The 16,225-nt window shown below is 41.8% G+C and overlaps 1 protein-coding gene across 6 annotated transcripts; it reads right to left on the reverse strand.

Moving 5' to 3' along the window:
* Positions 1 to 290: 290 nt before the first annotated feature.
* Positions 291 to 16,118, reverse strand: LOC135522458 (myelin basic protein-like). Of its 6 annotated transcripts, none has more exons than XM_064948736.1 (7): positions 16,005 to 16,118; positions 6,456 to 6,551; positions 6,065 to 6,091; positions 5,726 to 5,755; positions 4,440 to 4,514; positions 4,209 to 4,227; positions 291 to 1,844 (listed from the first exon to the last, which is right to left on the reverse strand). In XM_064948736.1, exons 1-6 carry the CDS (start codon positions 16,116 to 16,118, stop codon positions 4,225 to 4,227), a joined length of 345 nt encoding a protein of 114 aa, XP_064804808.1. In that variant the 3' UTR covers positions 291 to 1,844; positions 4,209 to 4,224. The 6 variants fall into 6 exon arrangements, with proteins under 6 accessions (XP_064804808.1, XP_064804806.1, XP_064804809.1 ...); XM_064948734.1 differs by having other exon boundaries at positions 4,440 to 4,523; XM_064948737.1 differs by lacking the exon at positions 5,726 to 5,755.
* Positions 16,119 to 16,225: the final 107 nt, after the last annotated feature.

Raw genomic sequence — 16,225 nt, forward strand, 5'->3', positions numbered from 1 at the left:
ATTAGTCCCAGAGTTATTAAACTTTCACAGCATATGGAAAAAGCATGACTACTTTCAACTTCTAGAAATTCAAATGTCGCTTCCCCCACATTGAGGCATTATTACGTTCCTTTCCTTGATTATGCAAACACAATTACTCTCGGAACCAGGAGTGAGATGCAGCTCTTATGAGTCTGCTTCAAATGACCTGACCTTAATAAAGATAGTGTTGAATGTTTCATCACTTCTTGTACCTTACATCTGTGTACACTACTTTTAAACTTCTATCAAACAACACAACCGGAGACCCATAAGTTTTATGATTTTTAATTGCTTTATTCATTTCTTCTAGTTAAGTGGCTGATCGTACATCTTTTTTTTATTACAGATACAACAATGAGGGTCTCAAGAGTTTAATTTACATTCATTCACAGGACCCATACAAAAACGCGCGCACACTTTAAGACATGGGGGAGGGGCGACGGGGGCAGGCAGAGTAATGCTACAGATGACACGTTTGTTTTTAAACAAATTGAGGAAAGACACTGGTATTGGACAGTAATAAGCAGTTTATGCAACTCGTCGCTCGTGCCTTGGTCGACAAACTCCACGTCCTCTATATCCATTTTTTTTATAATGTTTATGCTTTTACACGGTTAAATAACGAGCACCTTTGTGATAGTGTTGGTCTTTTAATATCCACACAGAGTAAACACACCACATTGTTTTTGGCAGTAAGAAATGGCATTGCTTAGCTAGCTGTTTTTGTATTCATATTGTGTGCAGTGCTTTGATAGATATATATAAAGCAAGAGATACTTAAGACAGAGAAGACTACAGAATCTAGACTACACTAATGGGGGAAGGGTCTGAATCTGTCCCCCGTTGGAAATGCCATGCTTGTAGCAGGTCCAGCGTGAGCTTGGTTTCAGAGCAGTCAGTGTCTGGCTTTTCAACAGTCAAAACAGTGCACTTTAGACAAATCCCAGTTGTGTCTGGATGGGGGAAAACTCCCATTAGTGTCTTAATCAATCTACATGTACTGGAAATCAAATGAAAACAACATTAGAAATGATATCATCCATTGACGTCTACAATTCAGTGGATACTACAGACAGACTTTTAGTAGGTTAACAGCTTTCAGTAGCTCGATGTCATTTTACCACCGAAGATCACAGCCAGCCATAGACCCTAATGTAAAAACATGGAAAGACAGCAACACTTAAGACAGGACACTTACACTGATGATACAGGAGGGGAGACATACAAACACATGACCAACTGAGTAAGACGATGCTTAGCTATGAATTCATGTCAGGATGTACAGAAATGGGAGAGTGTTTGGGGGAGGGGCAAAGACGAGCATGACAAGACAGATAATCACTCGTTTCTGAACCAGAACCAGACCTGGTCATACTTTCACAACCATAAGCGGTCAGGGCCAGGTCAATTGGACCTAAGCTACTTCAGCCAGGTCTGGTCCAGTTAGCCAGCCTTGTTAAACGACTCTATACAGACAAACAGAGAGAAATAGAAATGAAGACACAGATACTGTAACGCTATGACAGGGGTCCGGATGACTTCAGCAACAGTTCACATCCAAGATGGTTGCACAGGGGGGTGGAGCAGGGGCGGGAGGCACAGATTGTGTCGCTATATCTACCAGCCGGGTGCGGTGGGGGAGGCATTTGAGTTAGAAAATGAAAGTGTTAGAAAAGCAGGGAGAAGAGGTGTGTGAGTCGACAAAGATCTGTTCTTGTATCTTCTTTGTTTTCCCCCACTTGAGTCCCTTTTCTTGACATCTGCCTTTGTGCTCTTGAAAGGGGACCTCATTTTTTGGGTAGAGACCCAGTCCGGCTTGTGCCCTGCAAGAGAGTGAGAGACGAAATAACAATCAGGAAATGGACTGTTTTTGTCATTCGCTAACGATGCTCACTAAAAGGACGTGCTCATTAGGACACAAATGTCCAGCTGTATATTGTCGTACAGTCTATGTGGCCTTGAGCATTGTGTACTTTTGTTTGGTTAGAATAAGTGGGTGAGTTCTAGGTATTATCAGAATTGTTTATTTTGTGAATTCTCGGCTATGCCTTAAAAAGAAACATCTCCCAGTTCAAATGTGCATGTTGTTGCCAAAACTGATCAATGACGTGTTGTACCAAGCTCATTCCCTAAGAATAGATTGTGCATTTTCTCGTGGGGATAGAAAAGTAGGAGAAAGAGGGGAGGATTGGAATGGAACAAAGATTATACAAATGAGACAATTCTTTACGGAGAACTATTGGAATGAATATAATCCATAACGTACAAAGCCTTTAAATCTCCTAAAACAAAAGGAGATGGGAGGAAACGGGCCAAGCTTTGAGCCATTCTTACAGCAATTTGAGCTTAAAATCTTTATCGGTTCGAAACAGACTAATTAGAAAGCAGTAACAGAAGTGGAGAATGGAAAACACCACACAAATGAACATTTGAAATAAAAGTCCGTCCCCAGATAATGATTCAAGATAGAGGAATCAGAAGTGCTAGAGATGGTGGCTTTAGCTTAACGCCAATTAGGCAGAGAGATTGTGGGGAATCGAAGAAGAAAAGATTTGGTGGTCTATTTACCCACACATTTGTAGATTTTGATTGTCTTCGTCATTTTTTAGTTATCGTATTGCAAGATAGTCCAGCTAGCAAAGACACCATGCAGGGAGCACGTGAACATATACAGATATCCTAAACATTTTTAAAAGTAGGCCTACTGTAGGGTATGCTGAAGATGACTGTGCTTGGTTGCCTTGCTAATCAACACACCCACTGTGAGTGATGCTGACTGTACCTACGGGAACATATGCTCCCTGTGCCTATTCTGCCTAATTAAAATAACTATCTGAAGCTTGGGCCAGACTGGATAATTAAAACTGCCAGAGACCTCCAGAGCATGTCCTAGAGATTAGCATTCACCATGCCATGGATAACGCAAGGAGAGACAAACAACAGCCTCTCAGAATGCAGGAGCTCTCCGAGTCAATACTCACAGGAGAACGTGAGTCTATCGGCAGAGTGAGAGGTGAGAAAGGTAAGCGGAGAGCGTGAAAGAAGGAGAGAGACAGACACCAAAAGAGAGAGGCCCGAGAGAGACACAGTAGAGACAGACGATGGACAAAGACAGGCAGAGACAGAGAGAGAGGAGAGAGACTGGCAGCGTGCCATTGCTCAACGATGCACATGTTCCCTCTCTACTGTTAGGGAGCGTGTCAGCTGTTGTTGACAGCTTATTACAGTAAGTGGATGCACTGCTTAAGTATGTACTCCAGTTCAGAGCCTGTCGCGCTACAGCGGGAGCAGAGGGAGAACCGTGGCCTGGAATAAACGGGGAGAGTCTGTCAATAGTGGATGCTGCCGATTGTAGCAACAAATACCTTAAATCTCATACGGAGGGTATACTCTCTGTTCAAACACCTCAGTCATCTGTTTGAGAGGAACACATCGGGGTACTATGCTGCTCCTTGAAAAAAGTCAGGAAATGTTCACTCAAGTGCACATAAGTGTGTCTGCCTTGCCTTTGTGTGTGTGGCCTACTAGGTCGGAGAAAAACCTCTTGTATAAGTCTGCCTGTGTAGTAATACAGCCCAGTATCGTATACAGTGTACTTGGTACACACATGCATGAACCAGATGGCCAATGTAATGAAAAGTGCAATATCCTAGTTGTAGAAAGAATGAACGGCACTGCTTCCATAATAGCTAGGCTGAACTTATGGGGTGTCTGCAGTCGCGTAAGCCATCGGCAAAGTAAGCAAAGCTACCACATGCCACAATTGTAATTGCTAAGCATATCCCATTGCAGTTAGCACAGCACCTAGAACAACCGTTAAGAGTAAGCAGGACTACTATTCCGAAAGCTTGTTTCTAATCCATTCATTACACAGCCAGGTGTAGGCCCACAGGTGCAAGGTCACTGTCTGCGAGTAAGCAGCCAATTCTGTTAGGCGCTACATGTCCGTATCCAAGCCAAAAATAGCACTACCTTTGACATCAAACTGCACTCTTTAATGCAATGAAGCCTGTAGCATCAGCCAGACACTGTAATTATCACTGTCTAGAGGCTGTCTCAAGGTGCAGTTATTCTGCTGGTGGTATGATAGGCAATGGAAGGTGACACCTTAGCGTATCAACATTGAATAAATTCATAGCAATTAAGAGTACATATATATTGCCGCTCGTGACTCATCTGTTACTCACTGAGTGCTGGGTATCATCACTGAGGTGAAAGAAGAAGAAGAGAGAGACAGGAGGGAGGAATAAAAGAGAAAGAGACCACATCTGTTTAATCAAGCGCACATTCTGGAATTAGTTTCAATAACATACAAAGGGAATTATATAATGGGATATTCCCTTTTTTTATGTTAATGTCAAAGGCAGATTAGAGCGTTTTTGTCACTTAAAAATGGGTTTTGTTTTTTTTTTGTTTACCATTTTGAAGATCTTGGACAGGGTTCCGCTGTCTCCTGCACCGGCCTTCTTTGCCTTAGCGGATCCTGTTGACTTCTGAGACCCCTGGAAGAGAGCAGGAGTGAGGGTAAGACACCAGGAGACACTGTTGTTGTCACCTAGCATGGTGGCCCAGTGTGTGCTTTTGCATCTCTGTCTTTGTTCAACTAAATGATTGACTAATTCCAGGCTAAAAAGCGACATCATATGTACATATCTTCTGTGGGTATTGCACGGACGTTTAGTACAAAACCAGGTTTTCTGATAATATCATGTTGCGTGAAAACAACAGAAGCAATAGCCTCGTCTCCGAGCTCAATTGAAAGCCAGCAGGTGACGAGTTTATAGAAGAGATGGCTATTGAGTCAGTGACGCGCATCACATGAAATTGTACATGCAGTATTGGAACCAGCCTAGATCAAAAAGTGGCTCCTTTTGCAGTGGCATTGAAGCAGTAAAGCAAATCAATCAAAGTGGAAGTGTTTCGCTTTCTAAATCAAACGTGGGAAAATGCAATCTCAGTAACAGCTGAGCGGTGGCTGCTCAGACTCTCACAGGGGGAATAGAATGAGAACTGTTCACAATAAACATGCATGAGGGTGAATTAAAGGTGGGGAGGGACACTTCAAAGGGTTATTTAAAGATCCCTTACCTCAGAGAAGAGCTTTAAAGGTCTCATCCCTTATCACTCTGTTATTTTACCCCCACACAGTGTTAGCTGTTATGTGTGACTCATAACATCCACAACACACACACACACACACACACCAGTGGAGGCTTCTGAGGGGAGGACGGCTCATAATAATAGCTGGAAAGGAGTCAATGGAATGGTATCAAACGTGGTTTCCATGCAGTTGATACAATTCCATTGAATCCATTCCAGGCATTACTATGAGCCGTCCTCCCCTCAGCAGCCACCACTGACACACACAGAGACACACATGCACAAGAGAAGAGGACAAGACTTCAATTTCAGCAGGGCAAATAAAGAAAAAGCAGGATTAAGTTGCTGGTTATCATACCGAAAAGGAAAAACGACTTCAGCAAATAAATAACTGGATATTCAATTGAGCCGGATGCAGAGAGCTTGCCAAACAGAAGCACTCAAAACATTATTTAATAAAAGAGAAAAACTGATGAGGGCGTTATGCATGTACGCTTGGATTAGAACAAGCTCTCAAGCCTTAAAATAGCTACAGAATATACTGTTTAAGGAACGGCCTGGGATTTCTCTTAGCTTTCTTTAGCTGTAGCCTTTAACCACGTACCAGGCCTAGTTTCGCAGTCATTGCCGTCCACTGGACAAGGACATGTAAGAGACAGAGACAGGGAACAGACAGGGGTGAGACACAGGGGTGAGGGAAGGAAAGTTAAACACTCAGGTCTTACTCAGAGCAAAGGCAGCAAGAAGAGGAGTCCACATCCAGGGTCGAGCATAGCAGAGTAAGGCAGACGCTCGCGTCATCAGAGAGAGCACAGATTCAGTGACATACAGTACATGACATTCATATGTTAACAAATCCAAATACACAATCACATCCAAAGACTAAAACAACCAACTCCTCAATTGGACAATAATGACAAAGAGTAAGGTAAATGGGGCTCACCCTAGACTTAGGAGGGGCAGGGGACACCTGAGGGGAGAGAGTGACACAGACCTTTAGAAACACAATTACAGTTGAGTCATTTAGCAGACACTCTTATCCAGAGTGATTTACAGGATCAATTAGGGTTAAGTTCCTTGCTCAAGGGCACATCAGATTTTTCACCTAGTTGGCTCAGGGATTCGAACCAGTGACCTTTCGTTAACTGGCCTAAAGTTATTTATACCACTAGGCTACCTACTCTTAACCACTAGGCTACCTGCTCTTAACCACTAGGCTACCAGCTCTTAGCCACTAGGCTACCTGCTCTTGACTGGTAGACTACCTGCTGCCCTCATATCAACAAGTCAAACATCAACAATAGTAGGCAAACTATGCAAATGGGGTGACTCACGATCGTTCTGAAGAGGCGTACAACAGCGTTCTCCCCTCCCTTAGGGGCTGCCTTGGCAGGTCTGGCAGGAGAGGAGGACAGGCCACGGAAGGAACCCTGGAAGAAATGGAGGGAGGGATGGAAGGAGGAAAGGAGGGAGAGATGAAAGAAGGAAAGGAGGGAGGGATGGAAGGAGGGATGGAAGGAAAGGAGGGAGGGATGGAAGGAAAGGAGGAAAGGAGGGAGGAATGGAAGGAAAGGAGGGAGAGATGGAAGAAGGAAAGGAGGGAGGGATGGAAGAAGGAAAGGAGGGAGGGATGGAAGAAGGAAAGCAGGGAGGGATGGAAGGAAAGGAGGGAGGGATGGAAGGAAAGGAGGGAGGGATGAAGGAAAGGAGGGAGAGACGGAAGAAGAAAGGAGGGAGGGATGGAAGGAAGGAAAAGAGGGAGGGATGGAAGAAAGGAGTAAAGGAGGGAGTGATGGAAGGAGGAAAGGAGGGAGTGATGGAAGGAGGGAGTGATGGAAGGAGGAAAGGAGGGAGTGATGGAAGGAGGAAAGAAGGGAGTGATGGAAGGAGGAAAGAAGGAAGTGATGGAAGAGGAAAGGAGGGTGTGATGGAAGAAGGAAAGGAGGGAGTGATGGAAGGAAAGGAGGGAGTGATGGAAGGAGGGAGTGATGGAAGGAGGAAAGGAGGGAGTGATGGAAGGAGGAAAGGAGGGAGTGATGGAAGGAGGAAAGGAGGGAGTGATGGAAGGAGGAAAGGAGGGAGAGATGGAAGAAGGAAAGGGAGGGATGGAAGGAAAGGAGGGAGTGATGGAAGGAAAGGAGGGAGTGATGGAAGGAAAGGAGGGAGTGATGGAAGGAAAAGAGGGAGTGATGGAAGAAGGAAAGGAGGGAGGGATGGAAGAACATTATAAAAGGCACAGCGGGAAAACATATGGCCCAACACAACCTAACAAGAAAGTGTGCTCCCTGAACCAGACCAGGCTCTACTCTGCCTCCACTCTCCAGCTCCTGAAAGGTGTTAGAATTGGAAACAGCTGGTGGCATATTGCCAAACACCAGGGATGCTGGAGCACATTTTCTGGGGCTGTAGAACGGCTTCTTCTTCAGCTGGATGGACTACCTGGGGAGCTCTTACATCACAGAGGACCTGAGACAAGCTCTCTGAGTCATTCACAGCAGACTCACGTAGGCGTACACAGATAACGCCCATCCAAAACTCATTCAAACTGAAAACAAGTGATTAAAAACTAACTGGATGAAGGAATTATAAATTAATTAGTAAAGTCAGTAAGAAATGTTTTGGATCTTTGCAAAGTATGATAAATATCAACACTAAATGCTGTTGAAGGGGAAGTTAAGTAGAAATCAATACAATTAAGTACTTCAGACAAATAAACCTTTAGAGGATTGGATAGGGATGAATGCAAAATTAGCTCTGTCTCATTCCCCTGAACTTGAATAAATAGCACCCCCCCCTCTCTCTCACAATAGGCTCTAACATGTACCTTCCAGACACACACAACTGGGACCTTAATTAAAATTGTGTGAATCTGCAATGATTCATTGTCATTTTCTCAATAATAACCCTGATTATTCCCAGTCGGCTATTTAGGTGTATGTTTGTGAATAACATCCTTTGATATAGTGAAACCCATTTCATCCTAATGAGTGCCTCTCTCTCTCTCTCTCTGTGTGGTATTTTGTGGAGTGAGAGCGAGGGGGCCTTTATACCCCCATTCATGTCAGCGAGTGAAGAGACTGGAGAGGCTGAGCCTCTCACTGAATCACTGTGATTATCCCCATGAAAGAACTTTACCAAAATGAGAAGGCAAACTTTCACCCCTGTACATCGTTCACAATATAATACACTCATTAGTGCTTCCACTTGCATTTCATTCACTGTCTTTTCAGCCCATATATGGATGGATAGATGGCTGGATGGATGCAGACTCAAGCAGAAAATGACCTCAGGAAATAAGCACATTAACATAGAAAATGTGTTTGTTCTTAGCCCCGGGTCCTCTAACCCGGAGGACCAGAGGGAATTTAAAATCTATCAAACTATTGGAATTGGATGATAATATCCAACACATTTATGAATACAGAAGATGCTCAGTAGAATAGCCAGGTAGCATGGTTGTTGGTCGGTCAGTTTGTTCCCTATGAGCAAAAGAAGTTGAAAAGACGTGGAAAATAAGTTTTTTCAACCAAACCAAATGCTCATTGTGTTTGTGCTGGAGCTGGTATAGGTGAATTAATCTCACCACTTGTGGTTGTTGTGAAGAACTGATCAGCTTCGCAGCTGCGACTGGAGGACTCAACGGTTATTCTTTGTGTATAGTGCTCTACTTTTGACCAAGGCCCATCAAGAGTAGTGTACTGTATAGGGAATAGGGTGTCGTTTGGGATGCACGGCTAGGGGTTCAGTACTGATTTGCCATTGCAGAACCGGAGTTGATTAGGCATGATTTATTTTGAACATTGACGTGAGGTCACATATTCCCATCAAAGTTAGGTACTACACACAGACGTTCCACTTATGTTCCCATTAAATACAGGTCCAGAGATCGAGTAGCCTGAGAAAGAGGTAGGAAGAGAAAGTTGAGTCCGAAAGTGGAGGGAGAGAAGTTAGAGCGAGAGAGACATTGAACGATTAAATTCTGAATTTAAAATCCGTTTGATATATTTGTAAAGAAGGGTCACAATATTCAGTTATGATCTTCACGTGTTCTTTACTGAATCATCTTGCAACGGACGTTGTCAGTATCGGTTTTGATTTTCCAACACGAGGAGTGTTCAAAGGACAACGGCATTCTGACGCAAGGAGAGTCCTTTCGGGATAGAGCCGAGCCGGGGATTATTTTGTCGGGAGGGAGGAATGGATAGAGGGAATGTTCTCTCTCGGTTTGATGTTTGAAGAGTATGAGATAAGTGTGTGTTCCTGGCACGGAAGTGCATTGTTATTTACCCACAATTCAGATTTCACAAAGGAGCTGTGCCCGTTCCTCAGCGGAAAAGAAAAACTATAAAAATGCCTCACTGTCATCCAACTTTCATAAAGCTACAAAGCCCATTTCATCCTCAACATACGTGATTGGATTTACATAGCAGTGGACGTCCGTTCATCATTTCTAAACTCAGCTAGCTGCTAGCGTGGCAGCCCAGCCGGCGTAGAGAAAGTTCGGCAACACTTAATTTGACACTTCGTTTCACCTCTGACAGAGGCTGTTATCCAGGGGTGGCCAGTACAGTCATAAAGCCAAACGTTACCTCTATCATGTTACCTCTATCATGACAACAGTCATACGTTATAACTGCAGTCATGACTGGGTTTGACACCAGAGTTACACCTTCATGTTAATGTCATAGTGACGTGTCAAATAAAGTGTAAGCAAAAGTTTCCTGCAGTGAAGAACAAGGTCACCTAAACCCAGGTCGAGAGAGTATTCAGGACTCATAGGACACCTCCCTGAGGATTTAATTAGTGTTAAACCTCTCTCCTCAGAGGTGCAGGTCAAACCTTGACAGATGCTGACTCCTTCAAAAATGGACCACGGTCAATAATTTATTCCGGAATAAATTCATTGTAATAATGTATTATTTATGAAGGAGCAGGAGGATAGGAAAGCCACATAGTGATCACTACATCCTATCCTATTGAGACAAGTGTGAGTCATTGTGGACACACACAAATCACAAACCGCCCACTGTCAAATGAATAGGTCTTACCCACAATAGGTGAAAGATCCACGCACCATACGTTACAATTATTCATATACAGTGCATGCTCCTTCTCAATCCCATCACAGCTTTACATTTGACTTGGGTCTTGATTGATCACAAAGATCAATGTCCGTCAGTGTCATAACAGACAAGTTGGCGATTGATTAATAAGACTCACCGGGTTGCAGATCCACTAGCCACCGACTGACTCCTTTGGAGTGAAATCCACTTGACAGTTGGTAGTCTCAGGAGGACAGTCTTTCTGCCAGATAACCTCTTCAGTTGTCTCTGTGCTGCAACTTCTCCAACTATTTAGGAGAAGCTAGCAGGAATTGGACAACTACCTCAAAGGGGTTGACCATTTACAACAAAAGTGTCATATTAGAAAGCAGTGGAGCTCTAGGTCACTGACAACAGTAAGACAAAGTTGTGGACTACAATCTACTAAACCATAGCTGAACTGGTTCTTTACCATCCAAAACCAGGGTACTGGACCGAACGTCTAGTAAGACCTAACTCTTGACATTTGACCCTGCTTGTCTTACAGTGCCAGGTGAAAGTAAGTTAATAGTAGGTATGGTCTACACTCCTCAGTTCTCATCAACTCTGAATAAATAAAATGGCAACTATATGTCAAATAAATGTAGGGCTCAGAGGAAGTTCAGGTTATTTTTCCATTGTCCCTGGTTTCATTCTCAAGTACGAACACTTTAAAAGAAATGCAAATGAGACTGCACTAACTTGACTCTGGCTATCACTATAAATGTCTTACATTTTGTAAAATATACACACAAAAAAAATTAAGAACAAGGAAGGATTGACTCTTTCATTTTTGACCATGAGGCACATCTAATGAATTCAATGACGAGTAGCATCTCATTGGCGATTCCAGTCCTTATTCATATTCAGTTACGAATGAAAATACTTAACTGGAAGTCTCCAAAAAGTGAGATGGACAAAGTGAGACAGGCTTTCTTGTTTTCATTTTGTTTTCAGGTTGATTTTGAAAATAGCTGTCATTTGTCCCTTTGCTAAACAGAATACAAAATGAAAACAAGAAATAAACACTGTTATCCTGATTTATTGGATCTTGATAAACCTTCCAAGATGTTCAATTATAGACCAATTCAAAAAAAGACTTTAAATTTAAAAAAGCATCAAATACAAATGTGACTGAAATATAATTTTCAGATGAATATAAGTGATAAGAGACAGTACTAAAGACACATTTCCAAAATAAAAATTCAGCAAATGAACCCGGTCCCAGATTTGTTAACGCCGTCTTGCCAAACCATACGGTCATTGTCATGGCAAACACGACTTAACTTCTCACTGTGCCCATCAATGACAGAATGATCAGATATGGAGATCGAGGTGAGGCCAGACTGTTTTGCATGACAACAATCATTTTTAACATGGCCTTAAGCTACTTAATAAAAGCTGAGCTAAGAGTCGGCCTCGTAATTCCATTAAGTCTACACAACACTTCTCCCAGCCTCATCTAGACAAGTATGCCGTTACTGCAGAGTGTGGACTTATCCACTCAAGATGTGAAAGGACAAATGAATTGGGAATAGTTTTGACGATGAGCATTCCATTCCCTCTTCAACTGGGCCAGATTCTCCATAACCCATTCCTAGCATAGACCCCCTCATCCCAGCAGGAGAGTTTGTCAGTCAACATCACTGATTGAGATAATACAATGTGAAAATCAGCCATAACCACTACGCTCAAATCAGTGTGATCGTGTCCAGTTATGCTTTCGTTCCAAACATTCTGTGGTGTGACTGCGCCTGTTGCATCAGAGGGGGGGTTGTTAAAAAAGTGACATTACATAATAAAAACAACAATACAAAAGCCCCCCCCCTCCCCCCCCAAAAAAAAACACTGCTCAGGGTGGGTGTTGTTAAGAGAGTTTAATCATGCCATTTATCCAAAAGCTCAGAACAGGATCAGGTCAGGAGCAGATGTCGGTCATTACAATTCACAGGAAATACAAGCATCGGTTGGATATCTCAAAGCATTACAAAAGAGATCAGCGAATGGGATCCATGGATCCACCCTGGGATCAAACATAGTCCCACACACATAGTTCCTGACAAGGTAAAGGAAAGCCTGGGTTCAAATACTTTAAAATACTTTCAACATTTGCTTTAGTCTGCCAAGAGTTCCAGATGGCCAGGTTTTGCACATTGGCGACTATTCTATTGGTTCCATTGCGCCAGGCAAGCACAATCAAGCGCAGCTGAAGTATTTGAAATTATTTTAAATAGTATTTGAACCAGGTCTCAGTAAAAGACACCAGTGAACCTGAGAGGTGCTCCATCTAGCTGGCGAGAGGAGATCAGCTCTAAGAAGCTTTTGGCCAAGACACTGGGTTGGAGTTAGCCCGGGTATCAGTCTGCTTCTGCTATCATACCACTCCTTGTCAAGCAAACATTTTTTGGCATGTTGGCACAAACAGATTGGTACTCAGTCCAAGGACGAGTGCAAAACTCAGGCCATCGGGTCCTTGTTCTCACAAAGTTGCCCAATAGACCCCATATTTAAATTAGCTTATTTTCCTGTAATGGGTTTCAGTGCCATGGTGACTGCACATATACACTCATTTATCCATCAATTTAGTCTCATAAGGTCTTCCCCTTTTTGAATAATAGGGATTATCGATCAGCTTTGACAGGTAAAAAATTGGCTTTAGTTCCTGAGGTTAAACCAGTTTTGTCTTCGTTTTTTGGTGATATCTTAAAGAAAAATATAACATCACCATGCAGATTCCCATGAACTAGTTTCAAACCAGAATAAACAAAAAACAAATAGAGGTGAAACCAAGACAAGAACAGAAAGAGCAAATTCCAGTTTGTAAAAGGATCAATGGCTCAATAGTGAACGCTCATATCTGTGAATAACAGTAGCCCTTTCCTACAGTCAAAGGACCTACAGTAGTGGCCTCATGGGTGGAATGCTATCCATATTTTCAGAATTAATAATAAATAAAATTACGAGGCAAATCTGGTGTGTCTATTTCAAACGGTTTTATTATATTTCAGTCTTTAGTGATGCATATAAAATGTAATATTGGGACTTAAACTCAAAATGTAATACATTTCAACTCTATATCTGACGTGGGACAGATAACTTCTATACTTTTGTGTCAAAGAAAATGTCTTTAAGACTCTACCAACAAACACTGTGACGCTGGGAACACCTGCTCTTATTTGTGTCACTTGAAGGGGAGGAGACAGGTTAAAGAAGGATTTTAAAGCCTTGAGAAGTGGATTGTAGTATTGTGTGCCATTCAGAGGGTGAATGGGCAAGACAAATTGAAATGCATTTGAACGGGATATGGAAGTAGGTGCCTAGGCACACTGGTTTGAGTATGTCAGGAACTGTAACGCTGCTGGGTTTTTCACGTTCAACAGCTTCCCGTGTGTATCAAGAATAGTCCACCCCCCAAAGGATGTGTTCCTAATGTTTTGTACACTCAGTGTATATTTCCACATCAGTTTGGAATAATACTGTGAAATTGTGAATATTATGACAATTCCCTTTTAGTTTAAAAGCTGTTTGAAATGACAGCCTAAAATTTAAGCCTGTTTTGGTGGGATGACCAGACTTACTAATTACTAATTGACCGCAATTAGTTAATAGACCAATAAGAAAAAGCATTCCAAACCTAGTTTGCTCCGCCCCACTCAAACCACTCCCACACGGTCTTAGCTAAATTCTTGCTTGAGAAATTACTCTTTGCTAAGAAGTTATTTTTGTTTCTTTTTACCATTTTAAATGAATACAATCATAGTAAAGGTACTTGATTGTTACCCAGAAATGATTTGATATTAGATTTTTTTGAAACAGCTACATTGGACCTTTAAGAATAAATAAAAATGTTTAACCTGTTTAATCCTTTTTCAAACTTTGATCAGTGCAGGAAAAAAAAATGATGCTCGAGGCAACAGAGTTAGGTATCATATATTTGAAATTAAAAACACTTATCACAAATCTGAAGGCAACCCCCTTGGTAAAAAATATTTTCCATGTTTCTTTTAATCATAAACTAACTGCTCTGATGTAGAAAACGATTTCCTGAAAGAGCAGAGCGGTGACAATGACATTCAAACAAATTGATTTTAAAAAAGCTAATACTGCCTCTTTTTACAATTACGTTCATTCAATTTTGACAGGCAAAAACACTGACATTTTCACTCTGTTTCAGCAGTACATTTCAATGTTGTTTAAAATGTGAAAGAATCTGATCTACAATGCCCACAACCAAATCATTCTGAAACTGAAAAAAAAACTACTAAAATTACTTTGAGCTGGGATTTAATTATATTCAAAAGTCATAAGATTTTTGTCCTCTCTGAAGTTGTTATAAGGCTCGACTGTCAGATCACATTCTGCAACCTATTGGATGATCATCTGAAACTACTCTCCTCTCTGAACCAATGAGGAACTAACTCCAAATCCCCAGAGTGGACTGAAACAGAGCTGGAAAACATAAAAGTGTTGGACTCTCTCTTCAATACACTGTACCAACTTCGACACATAACTGTAGTGATATACAGTAAGTTGTGTGTTAGACTTTCCTCTGCTTCCAAAGTTGACAACTGATACACAAACAGTGGCAAGCTGACTGAAATGTGCACTGGGTTGTTATATCAATTTAAATCTACAGTACATCCCTTGTCACCAGCTCAAGGAGAGGCTTTGGGATTTAGCATTAGCACATCACAGAGCGAGAGCGCGAGAGAGAAACAAGGCAATGTGAGCTCAATTATTCTCACTGTACCGCAACAGTTATCCACACACATCTGGGTCCAGGTGGTGCTTGCTACGGCAGGATAGTGGGTTCAATTCCCGGGACCACCCATACTTAAAAATGTATGCACGCATGACAGTAAATCGCTCTGGATGAAAGCGTCTGCTAAATTACATATATTATCTGAACCTGCTCTCCAACTACACAACGCAGCATCTTGAATTCTACACAAACCCATATAGGATAAGGTTTCGCGTAGATAAATGTTTTTTCCTATTCTATGGTATATTATATTATTTATGTTGGATTATGTACAATATTGTGGTCTCGAGTTGTCTTTGTAAAGAAGGAGTGAGAGAATCCTAGTTGAAGACACCCGATGGAGGTACCCGATGGAGGTCCATGCAAGGCATTTAGGTTATAGTTCTCCACCATGGACCATCCACAGTTAAAATGGCAAACAGCTAATAAATCAGGAGAATTGATAGCCTAACAATCATAACAGTCTCTCCGAAAATACATCAAAGTAAGGGTGCTGACATTTATTCAAATTTCCCCATGAAATCAGCAGAATCATTATTCTCTCTTAAAAATACCTGATACACAACTTTAAAATGGCTCCAGTTTTAGATATATTTATGACCATATAAGTACCGCAGATGCTTTGAAGCTCTAACTGAAATAAAATGTTCAATTTTAATGATAGTACCACGATAAAATAACAATTACAAAACAATTATTCGAAAGACTAAGTCAAAGCCTCTTTGCGCTACACCAATCTCAAACCACACCCATATCAGTTATCCAGTGTCTAAATGAAGTTTTCAATGCCATTAAATCGCAAATAAGCACATTTCAGGTGAATGTCTTAAACTTTGGTAGATCACATGATTTTTATTTTCTTAAAGACGTAAAATCGTAGCAAATTGAAACAAAAACTTGTGACAAATTTCTTGCAGCTCACAATCTGCCAAAACCACAAATCAGACATCAGTCACTCAACTTAAGGCTGAACACAAAAATGAACCATGGTACATTAGAGGTGTATCTTTCAAACAAATCAAACTCTCTCCTTTCCTCACCTTGCTCTTCCTCTTCTTGTCCCCTCCAAAGAAGTTCCCAATTTGATCCATAAGGCCAGGGGCCTTCTTTTTCCTTCCCAGGCTAGACAGTCCAGAGGAACTTGCAGTTGCCATGTCAGTGGTTTGGGTTGGGTAGTGCAGCTAGTATCTCTGTAAGTGGGGTTCTGTCTCTCAGGTAAGAGCGAAGGGGATATTAAGAGAGAGAAAGGAGAGCAAAGAAA

Source organism: Oncorhynchus masou, chromosome 30 (genome assembly GCF_036934945.1).
Source record: "Oncorhynchus masou masou isolate Uvic2021 chromosome 30, UVic_Omas_1.1, whole genome shotgun sequence".
Classification (NCBI taxonomy): Eukaryota; Metazoa; Chordata; class Actinopteri; order Salmoniformes; family Salmonidae; genus Oncorhynchus; species Oncorhynchus masou.